This window comes from Lynx rufus, unplaced genomic scaffold (genome assembly GCF_022079265.1).
Source record: "Lynx rufus isolate CCGP_SWC_20201006 ecotype Redwood Valley unplaced genomic scaffold, mLynRuf1.p SCAF_1, whole genome shotgun sequence".
Lineage (NCBI taxonomy): Eukaryota > Metazoa > Chordata > Mammalia > Carnivora > Felidae > Lynx > Lynx rufus.
The window spans coordinates 24,926,091-24,950,031 of record NW_025814823.1 but is presented as its reverse complement, the minus strand read 5'-3'; the positions used below and the strand labels follow the sequence as shown (position 1 = coordinate 24,950,031).

Sequence of the window (23,941 nt, the reverse complement as noted above, 5' to 3'; positions counted from 1 at the left end):
TGATATATCCTGTAAGGGGTTATTACCCAAAATGTATAAAGAGTGTATATAACTCAACACCAAAAAAACACCAAGTAATTGCAATTAAAAACGGGAAGAGGACTTGAAGAGACATTTTTCCAAAGAAGGCATACAGCTGGCCAACAGACACATGAAAAGATGCTCAACATTACTAATCATCAGAGAAATGCAAATCAAAACCACAATGAGACAATGACCTTACAACTGTCAGAATGGCTAGAAATCAAAAACACAAGAAATAACAAGTGTTAGCGAGGATGTGGACAAAAAGGAACACTCGTGCACTGCTGATAGGAAATGTAAACTGGTGGAGTCACTCGGAAAAGCACTATGGAGGTCCCCCCCCCGTACCCCAAATTAAAACCAGAAAAACCAAATGATGCAGTAATTTCATTACTGGGTATTTACCTAAAGAAAACAAAACCACGAATTTGAAAAAGTTATATGCACCCCTATGTTAACTAGAGCATTAGTTACAATAGCCAAGATATGGAAGCAGCCTAACTGTTCATCAATAGATAAACAGATAAAGAAGATGTGGTATATATGTGCAATGGAATAGGACTCAGCCATAAAAAAGAATGAGATCTTGCCATTGGCAACAACATGGATGGACCTGAAAGGTATTATGCTACACAACACGTCAGACCGAAAAAGATGAATACCACCTAATTTCACTTACGTGTGGAACCTAAAAAGAAAACAAATGAATAAAGAAACAAAAAGTAGAAACAGACCTGTAAATTCAAGAGGACAAACCGATGGTGTCAGAGGGAAGAGGAGTGAGGAGATGGACAAACTGGGTGAAAGGGAGTGGGAGATACAGGCTTCCAGTTATGGAATAAATAAGTCACAAGGATAAAAGGTACAACATAAGGGCCACAGTCAATGGTATTGAAATAGCTCTGTATGGTGACAGATGGTAGCTACGCTTATGAGCCCAGCATACTGTACAGAGCAGATGAATCACTGTGCTGTACACACGAAGCTAAATTAACATTATGTGTCAAGTATCCTTCAAAAAAAAAAAAATCTAGCAAGATTTTACCTGTCTAAATAATTACATCAGATGGAGAGAGAAAATGCTTCTGTGTAAGGACTTGTTTTAAACCTAGAGTTTGCTGTCCCTTTGCAGCAGGTGATAAATACTCCCTGCAAGGGGAAACGTTTTTAAGTCAACAATCTACAAAAAGAGGAGAATACTTTTGTCTGTGGGAAGCTTTTGAAAGAGATCTTCTCATAAATATATAATGTACTTGTAAAACAGATTTGATTCAAGCAAACTAACCAATTCTACATAAAACAAGTAACCCTAATCTGAGTACTCATAATTCTGGGTCAATTTCAACTTTGCATTTTGCGATGAAGAAATTTCAGAAGCCTCAACTTAAGAATAAAGACTGTTAAGATAATCCTTAAATCAACACATCCTTCAATGTTATTAAAACCTAGATTTATCATTTAAATCGCTTAAGAATTTTTTTTAAATGCTTATTTTGAGAGAGATTGAAGAGTGAGCAGGGGAGGGGCAGAGAGAGAAGGAGACAGAGAATCCCAAGCAGGTTCTACAACATCAGCGCTGAGTCTGACTCAGGGCTTGAACTATGAACCATGAGATCATGACCTGAGCTGTAATCAAGAGTCGATAATAGAATTTTTCAGAATCTTGTTCAAGAGCCTGACACAGATTTGCTCAATCACATGACTTACTGAACTAAAAACTGTACCCGCCATTGTGATAGAAAGTCACAAGAGACAAGTACTTGGTATCCCTGGCACACATGAGAAGATTGTTTTTAAGCTTTAGGAGTAAGAGAGTGAGTATTCCGAATAAAATAAAATCCAGAAACAACACACGCCAGGTAGAGGATAGGAGCCAGTTGCCTTCATTCAAATGGAGACATTTGAATGAAGGCAACTGGCTCCTATCCTCTGCCTGCTGGAGCAAGTTAAAGTTATCACTTTCTCCTGGGATGGGATGGGATGGGATGGGGTGATGACGGAGAAAATCAGACTACAGCAAGAAACAGCAAGCAATGCAGTCTTGGGAAGGAGGAAGGTAAAGAAAAGTCCTCAAGACTCTGGACTCATTTCTCAGACATAACATCTAAGCTCAGGCCAGCAAAATGGGTAACCAAGTAAGGGAGATTCTTGAAATCCTTGCCACTGTCCTGAAAGTCCTATCCAGTCACAGGTCATTTCACTGTCAGTGAAAAAAACTACCACCAGATGCCACCAAACCACAGCCAGACTGGGATAGATTTTGCTGGTGCAGCTGGGTGCCTTTCATTAACCCCACTATGCAGCCCCACATTTTTACTCGATTGAATATCTGGCCTCCATTTACCATGGTATACACTTCTGACTGGACCAATTATTGGAACTTTCCCAACTACCTCCTGTTCCTGAAAACCTCTCTGAAACTGCTTGAGAACAACTTCCCTCTCAAGTCTCTAATTTCACCAAGTATGTTGGACAAAAGACAGAAGTACAATTTGTATGGACATAAACACCATTCTAGATTTCGTAACTCTCTAATGAGCTCAACAAATTTTCCCAATATCCCATCTATGAAAGCCCCAAACTGGATCAATTGGACCAAAAATTGTGAAATTGCTATTTTCCCCCCAATGTGACTGCGTTATTTTGATATTTATAAAACCCTTTCATTTTGGGGGCAACTGGCTAGCTCAGTCAGTAGAGCATGCGACTCTTGATATCAGGATGGTGAGAGTTCAAGCCCCCAGCTGGGCACAGAGCTTACTTAAAATAAATAAATAAATAAAACTCATTTTTAACACAAGTCTACCATAAATTTAGTGCATTATAGAATTATATTCAGCTATATTACATATTTCTTTAAGTGCCTTAATTTTGTATCTCTAGCCTAAATCACATTCATATGAAGCCACTTTTTAGGTCTATACACAGGGTTCAATCAAATGCAGAAAAAAAAAATGCCTCAAATAAACAATTCCTAACCTGACTACAAAGGTTCCATTTTAATATTAAAAAGTGTTTATATCCTTCATGATTCCCTTTGGTAATATCCCTTAATTGGGAAAATGTTATAAAAGATATTTAAATCATCAATACTTCTAAGTTTTATATTTTAAAGTTATACTATTCTCCTTTTTTTCTTTTAGGTGTGATACTGGTGTACTGATTATATATTTTTAAGTGTACTGATCTTTTGGAGATATACTCTACAATATAGACAGATGAAGTAGTAAGATGTTTAGGATTTGTTTCAAAATAATATTGGATGGAGGAGGAGGTATACAGGGGTATAGATGAAACAAGATGGACATGAAGGGATCATTATATGATTCTATGTTTTTCTGTGTGAAATGTAACGTTAGTACAGCACAGTTAGTACAGTAACGTTAGTGTAGTATTTTTCCATCCTCTATATATAGCCAAGCAACATTAGTGCACATTTACTCAAGAAACTATAATTCAGAGGCATCTGGGTGGCTCAGTTGGTTAAGTGTCCAGTTTTGTCTCAGGTTGTAATCTTGTGATCTGTGAGTTCGAGCCCCGTGTCAGGCTCTGTGTTGACACCTCAGAGCCTGGAGTCTACTTCAGATTCTGTCTCCCTCTCTCTGCCCCTCCCCCTCTTGTACTCTCTCTCTCTCAAAAATAAACATTAAAATTAAAAAAAAAAAACAACAACTATACTTCAGTCTATAGAACATGCTCAGTGAACAAATGGACTATTCCCTATCCTATAGCTCATGGCCACGGGATGAGATGTGCCAGTCCAGACCATGGTATCTATACATGAATAGTAAATACTGAATAAATCCAATAAATAACATTCTTTGTCAAAGGTCTGAAACATTTTGATTTAATTATTTTGATAAATGTGTGCAATCACTGAAAGGAGAAATAAGATTGTCAATTTGATGATAATTTGCTTATTCTACTAAATTGAAGTCAAAGCCAACAAGTTTTGAATGATGAGATCTGTCTTTGAAATCTGGGGAAGACTCATCATGCAAGCATTTGTACTATCAAGAAGTACACTTCTATATTCAGGTAATTATAATGAAGTGTTGTTTTTTTTTAAGTGATTAGCTACATTCTTCTCATTTAACACAAAATTCTGCATCCTACAACTTGATTAAGACATATTACTATCCATCAATAAAACCATATTTAACCAAATGTCCAGTAGAACGGGCTATATACAATTGCTAGCTAAGTCCTCTGGTTAACTACTAATCCAAAAAGTTTGTCCTTGTTTAAGCCTTTGTTCTTAAAGTACACTAATAATTTGGTTCACTCTCCTTATTCAGCAATGTATATAGAATATGGATTTTCACTGATGAAAAGTATTACAAGCCCAGTGAAACATCATTGTAAATATCCACTTTAGGATTATCTAGATGTTACAGGTTAGGAATATTCATACTCACAAAATATTCCCTTCACAAGTGATTTTCTGACTAAATATGTAACTTGAACGTAATTTTTCTGTGTACTACACCTCTTCTAAAACAAATTACAGAATAAAAATGATTTAGTTGAATTCCAGGTAATCAAGATGTTACCATCTTCTGTACAGAGCAGGTCACGGAAAGTTTATTTTACAAAAATGTAATGGGAAATTGCTACATTTTTCTAAAAGTAGAGTAATAAAACCTGTAAGGCTTTTTTTTTTTTTTTTTTTTTGGATAAACAAGTGGTATTCAGGTTTTGGTCCATGTTGCATAAATAAATCATAGTTGAGTAAAGTCTACCTGTCAAATGGGAAGACACTGATTAGAAACATTCTTCTAAAACCATGGCCTCCAAACTATTCTCTTCAAAACATGACAGAATATAGTGCTATTCAAATTAACAAATATTCTGGGAATGGAGTATATTCTTAACACAGTTGACGTGGCTAATGAAGGTGCGGGGGGAAGATACTCAAATCCTCAAGTGCCAGATGAGTGGCAAAGAGAGGGGGAAAATCATGAATTTTTCAGGGAGGAATAGGTACTTTCCCTCTCGCCAAAACACACACCAGTAAAATTATACCCACAAATCAAGAAATGTGCAGATTCCCTAAAATCTACCAATGGATCTCAGGTTAGGAGCCCTTGACGTAGAAGGTTGTGGACTTCAGACGAGACCCGGAAGACAGGGAGAAGGACTTAAGTCATAGGACCATATGGTCTTGTTGCACCACCTGTCCCACACATACGCATACTCTTCTAGTAACTAAATAGGGAACCATCCTTAAGAAATGTAAGCAATCCCCTACACCCAGTAGGCCTTCCAAGTTCTACCTGGAAAAATAAAAAATGTCCATATTCAGAGAAATGTTATTTTCTATACACGTGATTACTATATTACTTCCACCTGTAGAAACAAAACTTCTGAGAACATTTTTGTTCACTGCTGCATCACCAACTTTTAGAACAATGCCTACCCCTACACCCAATAACTGAATAAATAAATTAGCATACTTTCACTTAAGCACAACACATCCTGATAACCAGAATATTCCGAATAAGCTCATTACAAGATCTAAGTTAATTCAAAACAATGTTTTTTATGTTTTTATTTTACTTTTGAGAGAGAGAGAGAGAGACAGAGTGCGAGTGGGGGAGGGGCAGACAGGGAGAGAGACAGAATCTGAAGCAGGCTCCAGGCTCAGAGCTGTCAGTGCAGAGCCAGATGTGGGGCTTGAACTCACGGAATGTGAGATCACGACCTGTGCAAAAATCAGATCCCCAACTGACTGAGCCACCCAGGCGCCCCCATCTACATTAATTTTAAAGGGCAATTTTCTCCAAAAGGAATTTAGACGCTAACCTTTAATTACATACCCCACTAATCTGAAAGCATGACAAAGATTCTTAATACAATATTTCATTTGAGAATAAGTTCTCTCTTCACAGTAATGGAGATATATTAAAATAATAGATCCACCTCAAAAAAGACCCCTGTAAATTAAACAAACTCCTCCTAAATCAAAATGGCCCTTCTCAACTTTGCAATATATGGCTTCAGAACTCCAACGCAATTCAGGTACCCACTAAAGCAGTACCCACTCTGCTGCCTTGTTTGTTTAGATAAACAAAATAAACCAAGTTAAGATTTTTCTATATACTAAGTAACAGGTAAGTCCTACGTATACCTTGTTGCTCCTGGTGGAGACAGCCACCAGAAACACTGGAAAATGAAAAATCAACCTGTGTAGTACACAGTTTCTCATAATACAAAATATGTTACCATTTCAATGGTGAAGTACCAGGGACATACATTAAAAATCATGTCTCAGAGATTTCTGGGTCAAAATAACAAAATTAGAATACCAAGAACCATTAAAGAATAAAGACTTCTTTTTTCAAGGTTATTTGGGACTTTTTTTTTTTTAATTTTAGTTTATTCTTATTTATTTTGAGAGAGAGCTCTGTCAGCACAGAGCCTAAGGTGGGGCCTGAACTCCCGAACTTTGAGATCATGACCTGAGCCGAAGTCAAGAGTCGGACGCTTAACCGACTGAGCCACCCAGATGCCCCAAAAGACTTCTTAAAATGTAAATGAGCAAGAATATTTAACACGATATTCGGTCGTGTTATTTAACACGATATTAAATATAAATATTTAACACGATATTAGGTCCTAGCAACAGTTCACAGGGTCATTCTGGTTCTTCTAAGTCAAGTCACCATAATGGGAGAGAAAAAAATCGACTCATCTAAGTACGACAAGATGATCTCTTATCAAGACAAGGAAAGGACTAAGCTTATCACCAAAATCTATTTTTTGGGAAAAGACTGGGTTTTGTTGAACTTATAAGGCTAAGTTAACTGCTTGCTAGGTAGATAATTTATCCCGAATAATATTACAAATATCAGTTCACAGAGCACCCCAGATAAAGTGTCAGGTAATGCTGCTTTTAAAACTCTAATAATCTTGCTATTTAATTAAGAAGAATGGTACTTAAAAACAATGAACAGAAATGGCATCGCATGAATGTAGCAGAGAATGCAACCAGCTATCCCAATCCATTCTCTCCTTGCTCTTTAGTAAACCCAATTTTATTTGGGTCAGCCATATGCTCAGCTAAAGGATTACATTTCTTTCTTTCTCTCTTTTTTTTTTTGTTTAAAGGATTACATTTCTAAGACACCCTCCTCTCTAGATGTAGCCATGAAACTAAATTCTGGCCAATTAAGATGTAACAGGAAATAGTGTGTGGGACTTCCAGGAAAATTAAGGCTTTTTTCCCTTCATTTTTTCTCCTGCCTGGAATATGGATGGAAAGCCTAAGTCATCAGCAGTCACATTAGATCATGGGATAACCCTGAAAAAGGAAGCATGCAAAAGGAAGACAGCTACTACCTGGATCCCCAATGACTTGGTGGAACGAGCAGTGTTATCGGTCTTGGACTGCCTTCCTCTGAATTTCTTTAAATGAGAAAATAAATTCCAATGTATGTAGTTAATGTTCCCAAACTTTGATGAACATTACAATCACCCAATGAGCTTTTAAAAATCTAGACATCAAGGCAGCTCCCCATACTAATTAGATAGGAAAATCTGGGGATTGAAATCAGGTAGTAATACTTCTCGATAGACTTCAAGTTCGGACACTATTGCTTTATGTACTTAAGTCCCCTGCCCCCATATTAAGCCCTTATTACTAACAGCTGATTCTAAATAGGATAGTGCATAAGCATCAGGGGAAAAAAAAAAAGGATATCTTTATGGCTACATTTTTAAGTGAAAACCTGCAAATGGAAAGGTATTTTTAAATATCACTACATTGTAATTTACCATTAAAGTAGGAAGACACAGTGTATTTATTAAGAACCTTGCTTATTTTTTAAAGCATTATCTCATTTCATCCTCACCTCAACCCTATGAGGCTATATCAGGCATGTTTAACAGTTGAAGAAAGAGAGGCTCAGAGAAAACAACTTATTCAGGGTCTCACATCATGTAACTGGCAGAGCCAAGATACAAGTTCCTATTTGTGTAATTTCAAGGCTGGTGGATTCTCCAACATGCTGTAACTCAAGAAGAAAAGAGACTGAGAGCCCTCTAAAGAGTTACATTTTTTTTCTTGAGGAAATATTAATTTCATGAAAGGACAAATTTGAAAACTAATTTAAAAAATGAATAGGGGGAAAGCATCCCAATTAAATCTGTAAGCATTTTTATGAGCCACAAAAATATTACCTTCAATTTTTACAAAAAAAAAATTTGCTCCCAAGTAACATTAAATAAATGAATTTTAAAAATCAAGCATTCCTTATTTTTCAGTTTTGTAAACAGATCTTTAAGAAGTACCATCATTAGAGGGAAAACTGATGAGAAAGAATTTATTAAAAAACATACAATCTAAATTAACTAATGCAGTGACTTAACTAAATTCTGACACAGTTATTAAGTTTAAAATGCACAGATTTTCAGAAGGGTCTCAGCTCTTTCACTGGCTGGCTCTTTTATGTAATTCCATTTACACCAAAAGTTAATGTTGATTAAGTGACAGAGGAACAATAAGGAAACAGAGCGTTTGAACAACACTATGTAGATCAACTGGACCTCACAGACATATGAACCCTGCACCCAACTGCAGTAGAATATGCATTCCTCTCAAGTGTACATGGAACATTCTCCAGGACAAACCATGTTTCAGGCCATGAAACAAGTCTTAACAAATTCAAGACTGAAATCATACAAAGTATTTCTTCTGATCACAAGGGAGAAAAATAGAACTCAAGTTTTACAAAGTGAAAACCTGAAAATAGAAAGGCATTTTAATATATTATCATACTGCAATTTATTATTAAAGTAGGAAAATAAAGAGTATATTTATTGAGTACTTTGCTTATGTTTTAAGAGTTATGTTATTTAATCCTCAAATATAAGGAAATTACACAACAGACTCTTAATCAATGAGTCAAAGATGTCACAAATGAAATTAGAAAACACCCTGGAAGAAATGAAAATGAAAACACAACATACCCAAACTTACAAGATGCAGCTAAAGCAGAGCTAAAAAGAATTTCATAGATAAATGTATACATTAAAAATAAGAAAGATCTCAAATTAACAACCTAATTTGACACCTCAAAAAACTACAAAAAGAATAAACTAAATCCAAAGCTGGCAGAAGGAAGAAAATAATGAAGATTAGAGCAAAGATCAAAATAGAGAACAGAAAAACAATAGAAATAATCAACAAAACTAAGCTGGATTTTTTAAAAGATTTGATAAATCCTTAGCTAGATCAAGAAAAAAAAGAAGACTCAAATAACTAAAATCAGGAAAGTGGGGTCAATACAACTGATGCCACAGAAATAAAAAAAGATAATAAGACAATACTATGAAAAACTGTACATCCACAAATTCCAATAACCTAGAAATAATAGATAAATTCCTAGACACACAACCTACCTAGACTGACTCATTTAATAAACGGTAAATCTGAACAAACCAATAATGAGTAAGGAGATTAAATCAGTAATATAAAACTTCCCCCCACAGATAAACCCTGACCACATGGCTTCACTGAAGAATTCTATCAACATTTAAAGGAGTAACACTAGTCCTCTGGAATTCTTCCAAAAATACTAAAGAGGAGGGAATACTTCCAAGCTTATTCTATGAGGCCCTGATAGCAAAGCCAGATAAAAACCCTACAAGAAAACTACAGACCATTATTTCTGATGAATAATGATGTAAAACTCTTCATCAAAGTACTAGCAAATAGAATTGAATAACACATTAAAAGGATTACACACCATGACCAAGGGGGATTAGTTCCTGGAATGCAAGAATGGTTCAACATAGAGCAATCAATCAATATACTATGTACCAAATGCAAGAATGGTTCAACATAGAGCAATCAATCAATATACTATGTACCACGTAACAGAATTAAGGAATCACATGATTGTCTCAATAAGTATAGAAAAAAGATTTGACAAAATTCAACACTTCTTCATGGTAAAAACATTTAACAAACTAAGAACAGAAAAACACAATCTCAACTTAACAAAGCAATTTATGAAAAGTCCAGAGCAAACATCATACTCAATGGTGAAAGACTGAAAACTTTTCTTCTAAGATTGGGAACAAGGATGCCCACTCTCATTTCTTTTCAACATGGTATTAGAAGGTCTAGCCAGAGCAAATAGGCAAGAAAAAGAAATGAAAGGCAACCAAACTACAAAGGAAGAGGTAAAATTGTCTCCACTCTAAGATGGCAGGATCTTATACGTAGAAATGCCTACGGGTTATGTGCATGTGTGCATGCACTCACACGCACTGTTAGAACTAATAAATTCAGTCAAATCGCAGGACACAAAATCAACACACAAAAACCAGTTGTTTCTATACACTAACAATGAACAATCTGAAAAAGAAATTATGAAAACAATTCCATTTACAGTAGCATAAAAAAAGAATATAACACTTTAGGAATAAACCTAACCAAGCAGTTGAAAACCTTGTACACTGAAAACTACAAAACATCGTTGAAATAAATTCAAGAAAATACAAGTAAGTGGAAAGACGCTCACAGACTGAAAGGCTTAAAACTGTTAAGATGTCCTTACTCTCCAAAGCATCCTACAGATTTGACACAATCGCAATCAAAATCCCAATGGCATTCTTCATAGAAATATAAAAATTCATCCCAAAATTGATATAGAATTCCAAGGGACATGTAAATAAGTCAAAATAATTTTCAAATAGAAGAACAAAGTGAGAGGACTCATATTTCCTAATTTTAAAATGTATTCGAAAGCTAAGCCATCAAAACAGTGTGGTACTGGCATAAAGACAGACTAGTGAAATACTACAGAGGGCCCAGAAATAAATCCTTGCATATATGATCAAATGATCTCTAACAAGGGGGCCAAGACCACTCAATGGGGAAAAGACAGTCTTTTCAAAAAACAGTGCTGGGAAAATTGGCTATCTACATGCAAAAAAAAAAAAAAAAAAAAATGAAGCTAGACCCTTATCTTTTTTTTTTTTTAATGTTTTTATTTATTTTTGAGACAGAGAGAGACACAGCATGAGCAGGGGAGGGGCAGAGAGAGAGGGAGACACAAAATATGAAGCAGGCTCCAGGCTCTGAGCTGTCAGCACAGAACCCGACACAGGGCTCGAACTCACAGACTGTGAGATCATGACCTGAGCTGAAGTCAGATGCTTAACCGACTGAGCCACCCAAGCGCCCCAAAGCTGGACCCTTACCTTACGCTATGTACAAAAATTAACTCCAAAGGGATTAAAAACCTAAGTGTAAGATGTAAAACTATAAAGCTCCAACACAAAAGCATAACAGAAAATCTTTATAACATTAGATATGGCAATAACGTCTTGGAAATGACACCAAAAGTATAGGCAACAAGAACAAAAAGAGACAAATGGGACCACAACAAGCATAAAACTTTTGGTGCATCAAAAGACGTTATCAAAAGAGTGAAAATGCAACCTATAAACAGGAGAAAATACTCATAAATCATATATCTGGTAAGAGGTTAATATCCAGAATAGATAATAGATTCCTAAAACTTAAGAACAAAAATCAATAACTCAATTAAAAATTGGGTAGAGAATTAAATAGACATTATTTCAAAGATGATATACTAATGGTCAACAAATATGTGAAAAGATGCTCAACATCACTAATCATCAGTGAAATGTCAAATCAAAACCACAATGAGGTATCACCTCACATCTATTAGGATGGCTACTGTCCAAAAAACAAAAAATAATAAATGTTGGTGAGGATGTGGAAAAACTCAAACGCTTGTACACTGTTGGTGGGGTTGTAAAATGGGGCAACGGGTATGGAAAACAGTATGAAATTTCTTCAAAAAATTAAAAACAGAACTATCATATGATTTAGCAATTCAACTTTGGAGTACATATCCAAAGAATCAAAAGAAGGGTCTTGAAGAGATATTTACAGTCAAGAGGTGGAAGTTACCCATCTGTCCAACAGAGAATTGGATATACAGGCAATGGGATATTCAGCTTTAAAAGGCGAGGCAATCCCGGCACATGCTACAACATGGATGAAGCTTAAAGACATCATGCTAAGTGAAATAAGTTAGTCACAAAAAACCAAAATGAGTCCATTTACATGAGGTATCTAAAGCAGTCAAATTCATAGACAGAAAATAGAATGAATGGTGGTTACTAGGGGCTGGGGACCTGGGGGTTAGAGGGAAACAGGAGTCATTTAAATGGGTATTCAGATGAATTTCAGATGCACAAGATGAAACGTTCTGGAGATGTGTTTCATAACAATGTGAATATACTCAACATTACTAAACTGTATACTTAAAAATGGTTAAGACTGAAAATTTTATTATTTCATGATCACAAAAAAAATGTTTAAGGTACCGTTTACTGAATTATCCCTAACTCAATATGGGAATTATTAAGTACACATAAACAGAGTTTTAAAACACAGAAAAAAATATATTACAGTAATGCCTAAAAAGCTTATGAAAAGGATTTTAGATTCTACAAAAAATTGCCGACAACATACAATCCTACGTACCTTGGCTTGTCTCTTTTTTCTCTTTGTCTTTCAAAATCTCGACCTCTGTCCTTTCCGTCTCTTGGTTTTTCTTCTATCCTGTCTTTTACTTTATACTTTTCTTTATATTTTTTCCCCAGAACAATATCTTCCTGTAAAGGAGGGGGTGGACTAGGCGTTCGAGGTCCTTTCTTTTTACTCTGGTTGCCTTTTGAATTCCTGAAGGTGACACAAAGCTATCATTAGAGGTCCAATTACTTTTGGGAGGTCAAATGGGTATTTTTTCATTTAAAAAATGGTAGCATTCCTTCCAATGCCTTGCCTTTTACTATCTTACACAACAGTAATCAATATCCAGAAAAAAAGCAACACACAGAAATGAGCGAATAATTTACTTGCCACTTATATAATTTTAAAGGGTAGGTTTCTGAGAAACAGGTGGAATAGGAAGATTCTTTCCAACAAAAGAAATGACACAGGACAACTTCATGAACTACTTTTTTTTTTTTTTTAGCTTATATAGAAAGATAGATGAAGAAAATAAAAATCATGTATAATTCCACTACCCAAGGATAACCCTTGTTAACAACTTGGATATATGCCCACACTTTTTCCATGTCTCTTTCCCCCTCCCCCAATCTTTTTACAACGTTTTCTAAAATTTTTTGTACTAAACACAGCATGGGGATCTTTCTACAATAAAAAATAGATGTAATAATTTTTATAAATTGTATTGAATTTCATCAAATAGATATGCTCCATAACTAAACAGTTTCAGATTGGTAAGTTTTCAGGTGGCCTCCATGTTTTATTATAAGGAACAGAAAATTATATCATCTATAAATGAAATCCTAAACATTGTTAATAAACATTCATTTAAATCTTTGAGTTAAGAAATATTTCTCAACTCTAAGGTTACAAAAACAGTCCTCTAATTTTTGGGAATTCTGTCTTTTACTCTTAATCTACCTAAAAGTGATTTTTGGGTGTAGAATATTCTCTTTAATTTAGCACTTTAAATAATTTTATCCAAATGGTGTGACTTTGACCCTTTTGTATCCAAAGTTATCTGTCTTTACCTCATACCTGCACAATAGTTTGACTGAATACAGTATTTTGGTATCACTATCCTTTTACCTCAGACCTTTATAAATATTGTTAGAATATCTTATAACATTTAGTGTTGTAGATGAAAAATGTAGAGTCCATTTTTTTTCCCTATGCATGTTACCCAGTTTTTCAGCTGGGATGATTATAATTCTTCCTTAGAAATTAAAATTTTCATGAAGATATATCTAGGTTTTCTTTTTTTAACCTCTTCCAGAACTCAGTGAACTATTTAAAAAAAAAATTTTTTTTTTAACGTTTATTCATTTTTGAGAGAGAAAGACAGAGCGCAAGAAGGGGTGGGGTAGAGAGGAAGACACAGAATCTGAAGCAGGCTCCAGGCTCTGAGCTGTCAGCACAGGGTCTGACGCGGGGCTTGAACTCACTAACTGTGACATCATGACCTGAGCCGAAGTCGGACGCTTAACAGACTGAGCCACCCAGGCGCCCCAAAGAAAAATTACTTAAAAATTATTTTAAAGATAAAATAACAGAGGAATTCTTGACACAAACTGTATTTTCACATTACTTCTGTGACAGAGACTAGCTAGGTGTTTACTAAATTTTGTCCTGGGCACACTGCTGGAACTATACTGTCTAGACTTCTTTGAAATGAGATATGGCCAAGGGACCAAGTTCTGGCCAAAAAATGCTTGTGGAATTGTACACCACTACCAGGCCTAATAAATGATTCTCATACTCCAGGCAATTGTAAACTGTAGAGCCCAATAAGAGCAGTACTCCAATTAATTTTTTTTCTTCAGGCGTTCCATTTTTTGATGTCCACAAAACCCAAGCGAAGCCATCTCAAAAGGAGCCTGGGTTACTGAATCTTTATGCATAAGAGAGCCACTTGTTAATCAGAAACACCCACTCTGATTTGCTTTGAGTGAGAAATAAACCTCCGTAGCATTGAACTCAGATTTTGGGACTAAGCTATTATAACAACAGAATTATATCAATACACTCACTATGGTATAGAATTTCTTCACATTTCCTTCAAAACTATACGTAGTTGGAAATCACAATTATGTTACAATATAGGCTTTTCAAGTGCCTTCCAACTACAGGGGTCAAAATTGGTTCCGCACATTCTAAAGGCAACAAGATCTTTCAACCTTTTTTAAGTCAATTGATTTCTCCGTAATGGCACAGAGTGTACCTCCCACTTGTGGCACAGAGTTCAATTAATTTCATCTATCATTTTTAGATCCTTTCTTTCTCTGCATCAGACTCTGTGCTGACAGCTCAGAGCCTGAAGCCTGCTTCTGATTCTGTGTCTCCCTCTCTCTGCCCCTCCCCTGCTCGCACTCTGTTTCTAGCTCTCAAATGAATAAACATTAAAACAAACAAACAAACAAACAAACAAAGAATCTGAATTTTATTCAACCAAATGGAAAACCACAGAATTTTTCAATGGCACAGTAAATTAACTGCAATCGTTCTTTCAAGATTTCTCTCACAACATCCGTAAAATGAATGAATACAGGGGGTTGAGGAATGAAATGTTTATGTGCACAGGAGAGTGGACACTAGATAAAGTAGAAGGATGATACAATAACCTAGGCAAAAAGTAACTGGAGTCCGAAATAGGGTTAAAGACTCTAGAAACTAGAAGGAAGACAAATACGAGTTTCATTGTGGATTCAGATAGTTTGCCAACTGGTCGTATGTTGAAAGAGGTTAGTTTAGCTTTTTTCCTTCAACAAAATTAGTGTATACGCTTTCATTAAAACAAAATTTAGGGGCGCCTGGGTGGCTCAGTCGGTTAAGTGTCCGACTTCGGCTCGGGTCATGATCTCACGGTCCGTGAGTTCGAGCCCTGCGTCGGGCTCTGTGCTGACCGCTCAGAGCCTGGAGCCTGTTTCAGATTCTGTGTCTCCCTCTCTCTCTGATCCTCCCCTGTTCATGCTCTGTCTCTCTCTGTCTCAAAAATAAACGTTAAAAAAAGAAATTAAAAAAAAAATTTAAATAGTACAGAGTGACACAGAATAGAAAAATGTCTTCTGTCTTATTCTTAGTCCCTCAATGTAATATTTACTCATTTCTGCTTTTATTTCAACTGGCTACTGCAGTAATTCTAAATAATATATTCATACTGCTTAGTATAAACTAAGAATCTAATCTCATGACCATGTGCACAAGGAGACAAGAAAAATGTTCACTGTGTATAATTTGTAACAGTGAAAAACTGAAAACAACTTATAAGTTCAACAAAAGAAAAGTAAACACATAGTATAAATACTCAAATGACAAAAGGCTACATACATCAATACAAATATAAAAAATGTTAAGTGAAAAAGAAAGTTGCAGAAGCAAAGCTTTAATATATAAGTACTACGACTAAGTAGATAAAAATAATACACATGAAAGTATAAACACACATGCTCAAGTACCATAAACAAATTCAAGAGGGAAGGACAGAAAATACATAGGTGTGTTATGTTTTATTTAAAAAAAAAAAAAAAAAGCTCTGAAGGACAGCAGATGGGACACAGACATTTGTTTTATTGTTCTCTATCAATTTTCTTTTAAACAGAAACATTTTGTACCTTTATTTTCTTTTCAAATTTTTATTTAAGTTCTGTTAACACACAGCCCAATACTGGTTTCAGGAGTAGCAATCAGGGATTCATCTCTTACATGTAACACCCAGTGCGCATCACAACAAGGGCCCTCCTTAATACCCATCACCCAATTAACCCATCCCCTACCCACATCCCTCCATCAACCCTCAGTTTGTTCTCTATCTTTAAAAGTCTCTTCTTCTGGTTTGTCTCCTTCTCTCTCTCATCCCCACCCCCCATATGTTCCTCTGCTTTGTTTCTTAAATTCCATATATGAGTGAAATCATATGGTCATACCTTTATTTTAGAAGAAAAAAACTTACATTAAATACTGAATGTATTACAAGGATTCTTCTGTAATCTACTAATTCTTCTGAGTATCACTTCAGATTTTGGGTATCACTTCAGAAAAAGCTATTTCATTCTGGCGTTATTTACCACCCTACTGACCTCTGCTGGTCCAACAAGGGTGAGGATACTGCAGTTGCCTTCCTGTCTTTCTTGCTTGCTGAAGATGACGATTTAGGGCTTGACTTTCGCTTTGGAGATTTGCTTGACTTTCTTAGAGAAGGAGATGGAGATAATTTTGATCGAATCACTTCTGGTGAAACCTTTTAAAAGAATTCAGTAGATCAATTAGAAACTCCTTCAATCATGGGTGTTATAATCAGATAACAAAGCAGGTGTTTCTAAATCATACCAAAATTCAAATGAAATATTAAGTGCTGTTATAGCCACCAAGTGTTAGTCTGACTTCTAAACATGTGCTTTTAACCAATATGCTAATTACAATTACCTGCCCTAACATAACACTATTATTAACAAAGCAAACCAAAATTATACAATTTCAAAATCTCCTCAGAAAAATCACAAATTACATTCCAATAAATTGTACCCCTACTCTTTAAAAAATAAACAAGTATTCTAGACATGGCTTAGGCCTAAGAAACAGACATACATAGATTCAAATCCCATTTAACATTAGCCGGTGAATCTACGCAGCACAACCTTAGTTTTTTCACCTGTTCAAAAGCAAAAATATTTCCTATTTATCTAATAGAGTAATGTGAATATTAACATGTAGTTGATTTACAGTAACGTGATCAACTTATCAACATCCTGATACAATTTAAGACACAACAAATGGCTAATGAGTTCTCTGATCAATACCCATGTTGATACTAATTGCTAACATGTATTTCAATAGCATACCTCCTTTTTAATAATAATTTCTTCTCTCTTGTCCATGTTTTCTTGTTCGAGCTTCATTAATTCCCTCTGTATCTTCTGACGCTTCATTTCCAATGACAACTCATGAACATAATCATAATTAATATCTCCATTGTCAGAATCTTTAAGATAAAATTCCATTACTTGTCAGAAACCATCAAAATTATCTACACCAAAAATTAGAGAAATTTTTTCAATTTTTTATGCAAATTAAAATGGTGGTCTTTCATTAGAATAACATACTTCTCAAAGATAAAAAATATATACTGTTTCTATAAAGGGTTAAAATCAGCATGGCTGATTTCTTTATGAAACGCCAAACATTTTTAAGACACTTGGGTTTTCTTAAAGTGATTTTGGGTTGTCTGGCAGTTGGGTTTTTGGTTAGGAGATGGGATTTCACAATTTTACCGTTAAAAAACTCACATGTAAATTCTAAGTATTAAAAATACCAAAGCCTTCAGTATTTCAGGCTGTATATATGATTTCATTATGTCTTTGACTTTCTTAAAGATTCATCAGTATTTTTTTTTTTCAACGTTTATTTATTTTTGGGACAGAGAGAGACAGAGCATGAACGGGGGAGGGGCAGAGAGAGAGGGAGACACAGAATCGGAAACAGGCTCCAGGCTCTGAGCCATCAGCCCAGAGCCCGACGCGGGGCTCGAACTCCCGGACCGCGAGATCGTGACCTGGTGAAGTCGGACGCTTAACCGACTGCGCCACCCAGGCGCCCCAAGATTCATCAGTATTAAATGAAGGTAGCATTAGGTGTCCTACATTGCTTCCATATTTCTTTTTTATTAGTGACACAACTGATTTGTATCTAAAACTAAAGTTTGGTAATTTTAACACTAATGTGTACATGAGCTAACATCCGAAAGATCTGTAACTTTTCCATTATAAGCGATTTGTGACAGTTCCTTAGATCAGAACTGTCCATCTCCTCAACAGATGTGGTACGATGTCCCTATTTCCATTCATTTTTTCCAGTGGAAGAAATGTAAAGACTTGTTAAGGAAAAAAAAAAAAACAGGAAAGAAAAAGAAAAAATGATGTGCAGAGCTATTCCTTCGCAACATGCAGAAGTTTTCGGGGGCTACTGGCACTGTCACCCAGCCTCTCACCCTCATTTGTTATATATAAATGCCAAAGAGCCTAGAGGAAGGAATTTCAGTGACTCTTATCCTAACACATGACAATGTTGGGCTACACTGATAACAAACTGAGGTGCCTTTTCTAACTTTTCTAACTTTTGACACTGAAGATCACCATTCCTTAACCTGGGGTAAAGAAATAAAATGAAGAACTAAAAAACGACGATGATAAATAGTCCTATTTGACTGTCGAAAACACAAGAAAATGAACATCATTGTCGTGTACAGATCAAATACATTATAATGCCAATTATCCATTTATTTGCTTGGGAACAGAGAGGGTAACTACATATCCTCTATCTGTGTAACTAAATTGATTGCTCATCTTATATTGGAAGATGATGACAATTTTTCAGTAAATATATAAAATAGACTAAATCACATTTTTCAGTCAGAAAGCAATTACTAAATATTTAAGGACTATATTTACTAGATATAATTTACTATATTTAAGAACTATATTTACTAGATAAAATGATTGGAGATACTGAATTTAATTAAATAATGGCTATCTGTATACTATTTTGTACTCTGAGACACTTTGTATCAATGAATAATAGTGTTCAAAGATTCAGTTTGACAGTATTCTCAAATTGCTAGCAGATAAAATTCCATAGCTAAATACTAAGTATGTATAAAACAAAGGGAAGAGTAATTAATTGTGAAGAATGATTTATAGTGTTTTTAATGGTATTATCAATAATACCCTGCACCCCTCTAAAAACTACTACCTGGAAATATCACCAATATAGAACACAGGTAAGAAATGAAAAGCTGGCTTTCAGTCCTTCAATCCCCAGCTATCCTACCAAAGGGGTAAGCCTGAACAGTTAAAATATATGTCAGAGTCAATGTACTATAATATATTTTGCTCAGATGAAAAGCTCTCTAGTCTTTACTCAGATACGATTTATTCTTATTTTATGCATAGCTATTATAAACAAAAGGAAGATGTCTTCCTAGCCTATAAGGAGATGAAATACAAAACAGACATGATGCAACCTGACAAAAAAAAAAGAAGTCTGAAACCATTTAATAAATTTAGAAAATGTGTCTCATACCTTGAGGTTATCATTATAACTGCCTAATAAAAACTGATTCATATAGATAGATGATTAGTCTAAGTCATTAGAAAAATATTAAATACAATTAGAATGGCATATTTTACAAGGCAGCTATTTTTAAAAATATATAATACAAAAATACAATATGTAAGGTTGACATTCCTCATACATACAGAGTTCTTACTGATTGAAAGGAGAATGCAAGGACATGAACAGGCAATTCACAAAAAGAAGGAAATGCAAATGGTACCTAAATATGCCTTTTTCATGTATTAAAGAGGTACTTTTTTCTAATTATAGTATTAGGTATTAGCAAAGGTATAGATAAAAGGTATGTTCACTCTTTGAAGGTTAACAATGCAAACTAGGACAGTGGGACATCTATCTTGGAAAGTAATTAGGCAATGTGGGTAAAAGCCTTAAGAACATTAATACCCTTTAATAAAACAATTTTACTTCTAGTAATCTGTTTTATGCAAATAATCATAGAAATATACAAGGTATACGTATATGGATTAAAGACTGTATGGTTGAGTATTTGCTTCTGTCTTTAATATATACATTCTCACTATTAAAAGTGTTAATTCTTGGGGCGCCTGGGTGGCTCGGTCGGTTAAGCATCTGACTTCGGCTCAGGTCATGATCTCACAGTTCGTGGGTTCGAGCCCCGCGCCGGGCTCTGTGCTGACCGCTCAGAGCCTGGAGCCTGTTTCGGATTCTGTGTCTCCCTCTCTCTCTGCCCCTCCCCTGTTCATGTTCTGTCTCTGTCTCAAACATAAATAAACGTTAAAATTCAAAAAAAAAAAAAAAGTGTTAATTCTTAAGTACACAGGGTGAATGGAGAAATTCCATTACACTCCTCCCACTGCTACCTTACTCCAGTGATAACAATGTTACTAGTTTAGTGTTGTATGCATAAAAATAAACCTTTATATTTATGCTCTTTAAAATAATGGGACTAAAACTACACACAATGCCCTATAGAAATACCTTTCCACATCATACAAAGAGGAACCATTTTAACATCTGAAAAGCATTTCATAATATGAACACATTATAATTTAGTGAACCAGTTTCCTTCTGATACACATTGTTTTTAATATTTTGCTCTATAAACAAGACTTCAATGGACATTCTGACACCTTCCTTGGTTCACAAGTGTAAAGTATTTCTTTAGGGCAGATTTTTTTTTTTTAATGTTTATTTATTTTGAGAGAGAGTAAGCTAGTGAAAGAACGGTGAGCAGGTGAGGGGCAATGAGAGAGGGAGAGAATCCCAAGCATGCCCAATGCTATCAGTGCACAGAGCCTGATGGGGTACTTGAACGGTGAGATCATGACCCAAGCCAAAATCAAGAGTCAGATGCTTAACCAACTGAGGCACCCAGGTGCCCCTAGAACAGATTTCGTAAGCTACAGAGTTGCTGGATCAAAGAGAAGTGTAACTTTATTTTTAATATTACCAAACTACACCTCAAAACAGCTTTTACCAACGGAAACTCCCATTTCTAAGGTTTATATTTTTCATTTCTGTCAATTTGAAGGATAAAAAATGCTACCTTTTTAGTTTCCTTGACTTCCTTCTGTAGTAAGCCTGAGTAACAACTGACCATTTCTATTTCCTCTATGAATTACCTATTTAATTTTTTTTGCCCATTTATCAACTGGACTGTATTTTCCTTTTATTTGTGGAGCTCATTATATGTGTATATAGTACTTTTACCATGTGCTGATACATGTTATACATGGTAAATATGTCCTTTTGGTGATCTACTTCTTAATTATTAAACTGTAGTTTAGTTACACAGAAAATTTAAATCTTTATGTACTCAAATAAGGCTTCTGGGTTTTATGCCTTACTTCAGGAGAATGTACCCACCTATAAGGTTACCAAATACGTTCATTTATTTCCTCTTCTACTACAATGACACTTTTCTTTTTTTTTTTTTTTTTAATTTTTTTTTTCAACGTTTTATTTTATTTTTGGGACAGAGAGAGACAGAGCATGAACAGGGGAGGGGCAGAGAGAGAGGGAGACAGAATCAGAAACAGGCTCCAGGCTCTGAGCCATCAGCCCAGAGCCCGACGCGGGGCTCGAACTCCTGGACCGCGAGATCGTGACCTGGCTGAAGTCAGACGCCTAACCGACTGCGCCACCCAGGCGCCCCGACACTTTTCCTTTTTATGTTACTGCACTAGTCAGTATGGTAAACAAATAAGACGAAGTTTAAGGAACCAATTAAAAAACAGACTTGGGGGGCGCCTGGGTGGCGCAGTCGGTTAAGTGTCCGACTTCAGCCAGGTCACGATCTCGCGGTCCCTGAGTTCGAGCCCCGTGTCAGGCTCTGGGCTGATGGCTCAGAGCCTGGAGCCTGTTTCCGATTCTGTGTCTCCCTCTCTCTCTGCCCCTCCCCCGTTCATGCTCTGTCTCTCTCTGTCCCAAAAATAAATAAACGTTGAAAAAAAAAAAAACAAAACAAAAAACAGACTTGGGGGTAAGGAGTTGGAAATACAGGCAGCAACCAGATAATGAAAAGTTCTGTACAGTAAGAATTTGTACTTGGTTTCTGAAGGCAATGGGAAATCCAAATTTTATTTGCTTTTTTTTTTTTAATGTTTGCTTATTTTTGAGAGACAGAGCATGAGTGGGGGAGGGGCAGAGAGAGAGAGGGAGACATGGAATCCAAAGCAGGCTCCAGGCTCTGAGCTGTCAGCACAGAGCCCAATGCAGGGCTCAAACTCACGTACCATGAGATCATGACCCAAGCCTAAGTCGGACGCTTAACCAACTGAGCCAGCCAGGCACCCCCGGAAATCCAAATTTTATGCAGAGGAATGAAGACATTTATTCTTTCAAAAGAGCATTCTGGAACTCAGAGAGTGGAAGAAGATATTCACAATATGTATATCTGATAAAAGATCTTATATCCAAAGTATATAAAGAATTCTAAACAATTAAGAAAACAGGTAATGCAATACAATAGGCAAGTCTGGAACACACAGTTTACAAAATAGATTGTACAGTGGTCAATAAACGTGAAAAAGTTGTCAATTTTATTAGTCATTAGGGAAATGCACACTAGAACCACAATAAGATACCACACACCTCCAGAATGGCTAAGATGAAAAAGACAAAAAGTACCATATGAAAAATAATCATTTTTAATTTGACATTATCTACCAAAGATGAACATATGCAAACTCCATGATCTAGCAATCCAATTTCCAGGCATAAGATGAAGAGACATGGGTACAAGTTTAGCAAAAGATAGGATTAAGAACAGTAACAGCACCCTACTCATAACTGTTCAAAATTAGAAATTATTCAAATGTTTAGCACCATTAGAATGGATAAATTATGACATATTCATACAATGAAATCCTATACAGCTATAATAATTAATAAACTACAACTATGTGCAATAAATAATACAGTTAATCTCAAATATATTGTAAGCAAAGGAAGCTAAACATAAAAAGAGTACTGCTATATATTCCATTTATACAGAGCTCAAAAACAGACAAAACTAATCAATGGTGGTAGAAATCAGGGTAGTAGTTATCTCTGGGAGGTGAGGGTTGGGAGTTAGTGACTGGAAAGGGAGCACAAAGGGGTTTATGGGATCCTATTAATTTTCTATTTATTGACTTGGGTACAGATTATACAAGTTTGTTCTGTCTGTGAAAATTCAGTGAGTTGCACACATGAATCATGCACTCTTCTGGATGTATACTACACTTAAGTTAAAAAAATTCTTTTCAGATTATTCTGGCTTTCAAGTGGAGAATAAATTAGAAGACAAGATTAATAACTTCAAGGCATGAGATTAGGAGGCTATTGTGGTAAAATATATTTGTATGCAGTAAACAAATATCTTAACTAAAATATTAGTAGTCATTTAGAAAAATAGGTGGTTCTGAAAGATAGGCAGAAATCTCAGAACTCTGTAAACATCTAGGGTGAGGGGAAGAAATATCAAATAATAACTCCCAGGCTTTGGGGGACCCAGTAGAAAGTGGTAGTCTTAGGGAACTCAGATAGAGAGATCCAGTTGACAGATGCCTCAACTGAGAGCTCCAGATACTGGATTCATTAACACACAGATGCTAATGACGCCCTGAAAGGATGACTTCATCTGGAAGGAAAAATTAAAATTGAGAAGAGGTGGCTAGGCAAAGGGAAAACAACTGAAAGCAGAAGCCACTTCTAGAAACAAGTGGTTCTCAAAGAGGGGTCTGAGGACTCCTCAGGATCTCCAAAACAATTCTTGGAGTTTCAGAAGAT

At 35.7% G+C, this 23,941-nt stretch overlaps 1 protein-coding gene across 4 annotated transcripts in view; it reads right to left on the bottom strand.

Annotated features, from left to right (window-relative positions):
- Positions 1 to 23,941, bottom strand: part of ZC3H13 (zinc finger CCCH-type containing 13) — a 97,331-nt gene that overhangs the window by 42,956 nt on the left and 30,434 nt on the right. For 2 of the 4 annotated variants that reach the window (XM_047079893.1, XM_047079896.1), the window contains 3 exons: positions 17,419 to 17,558; positions 16,657 to 16,817; positions 12,554 to 12,751 (listed from right to left, as the gene is read on the bottom strand). In XM_047079893.1, the coding sequence (XP_046935849.1) occupies positions 12,554 to 12,751; positions 16,657 to 16,817; positions 17,419 to 17,558 (499 nt within the window). Of the gene's footprint in view, positions 1 to 12,553; positions 12,752 to 16,529; positions 16,635 to 16,656; positions 16,818 to 17,418; positions 17,559 to 22,404; positions 22,523 to 23,941 lie in introns of those variants that run through there. The other 2 variants (XM_047079900.1, XM_047079906.1) reach the window with 2 other exon arrangements.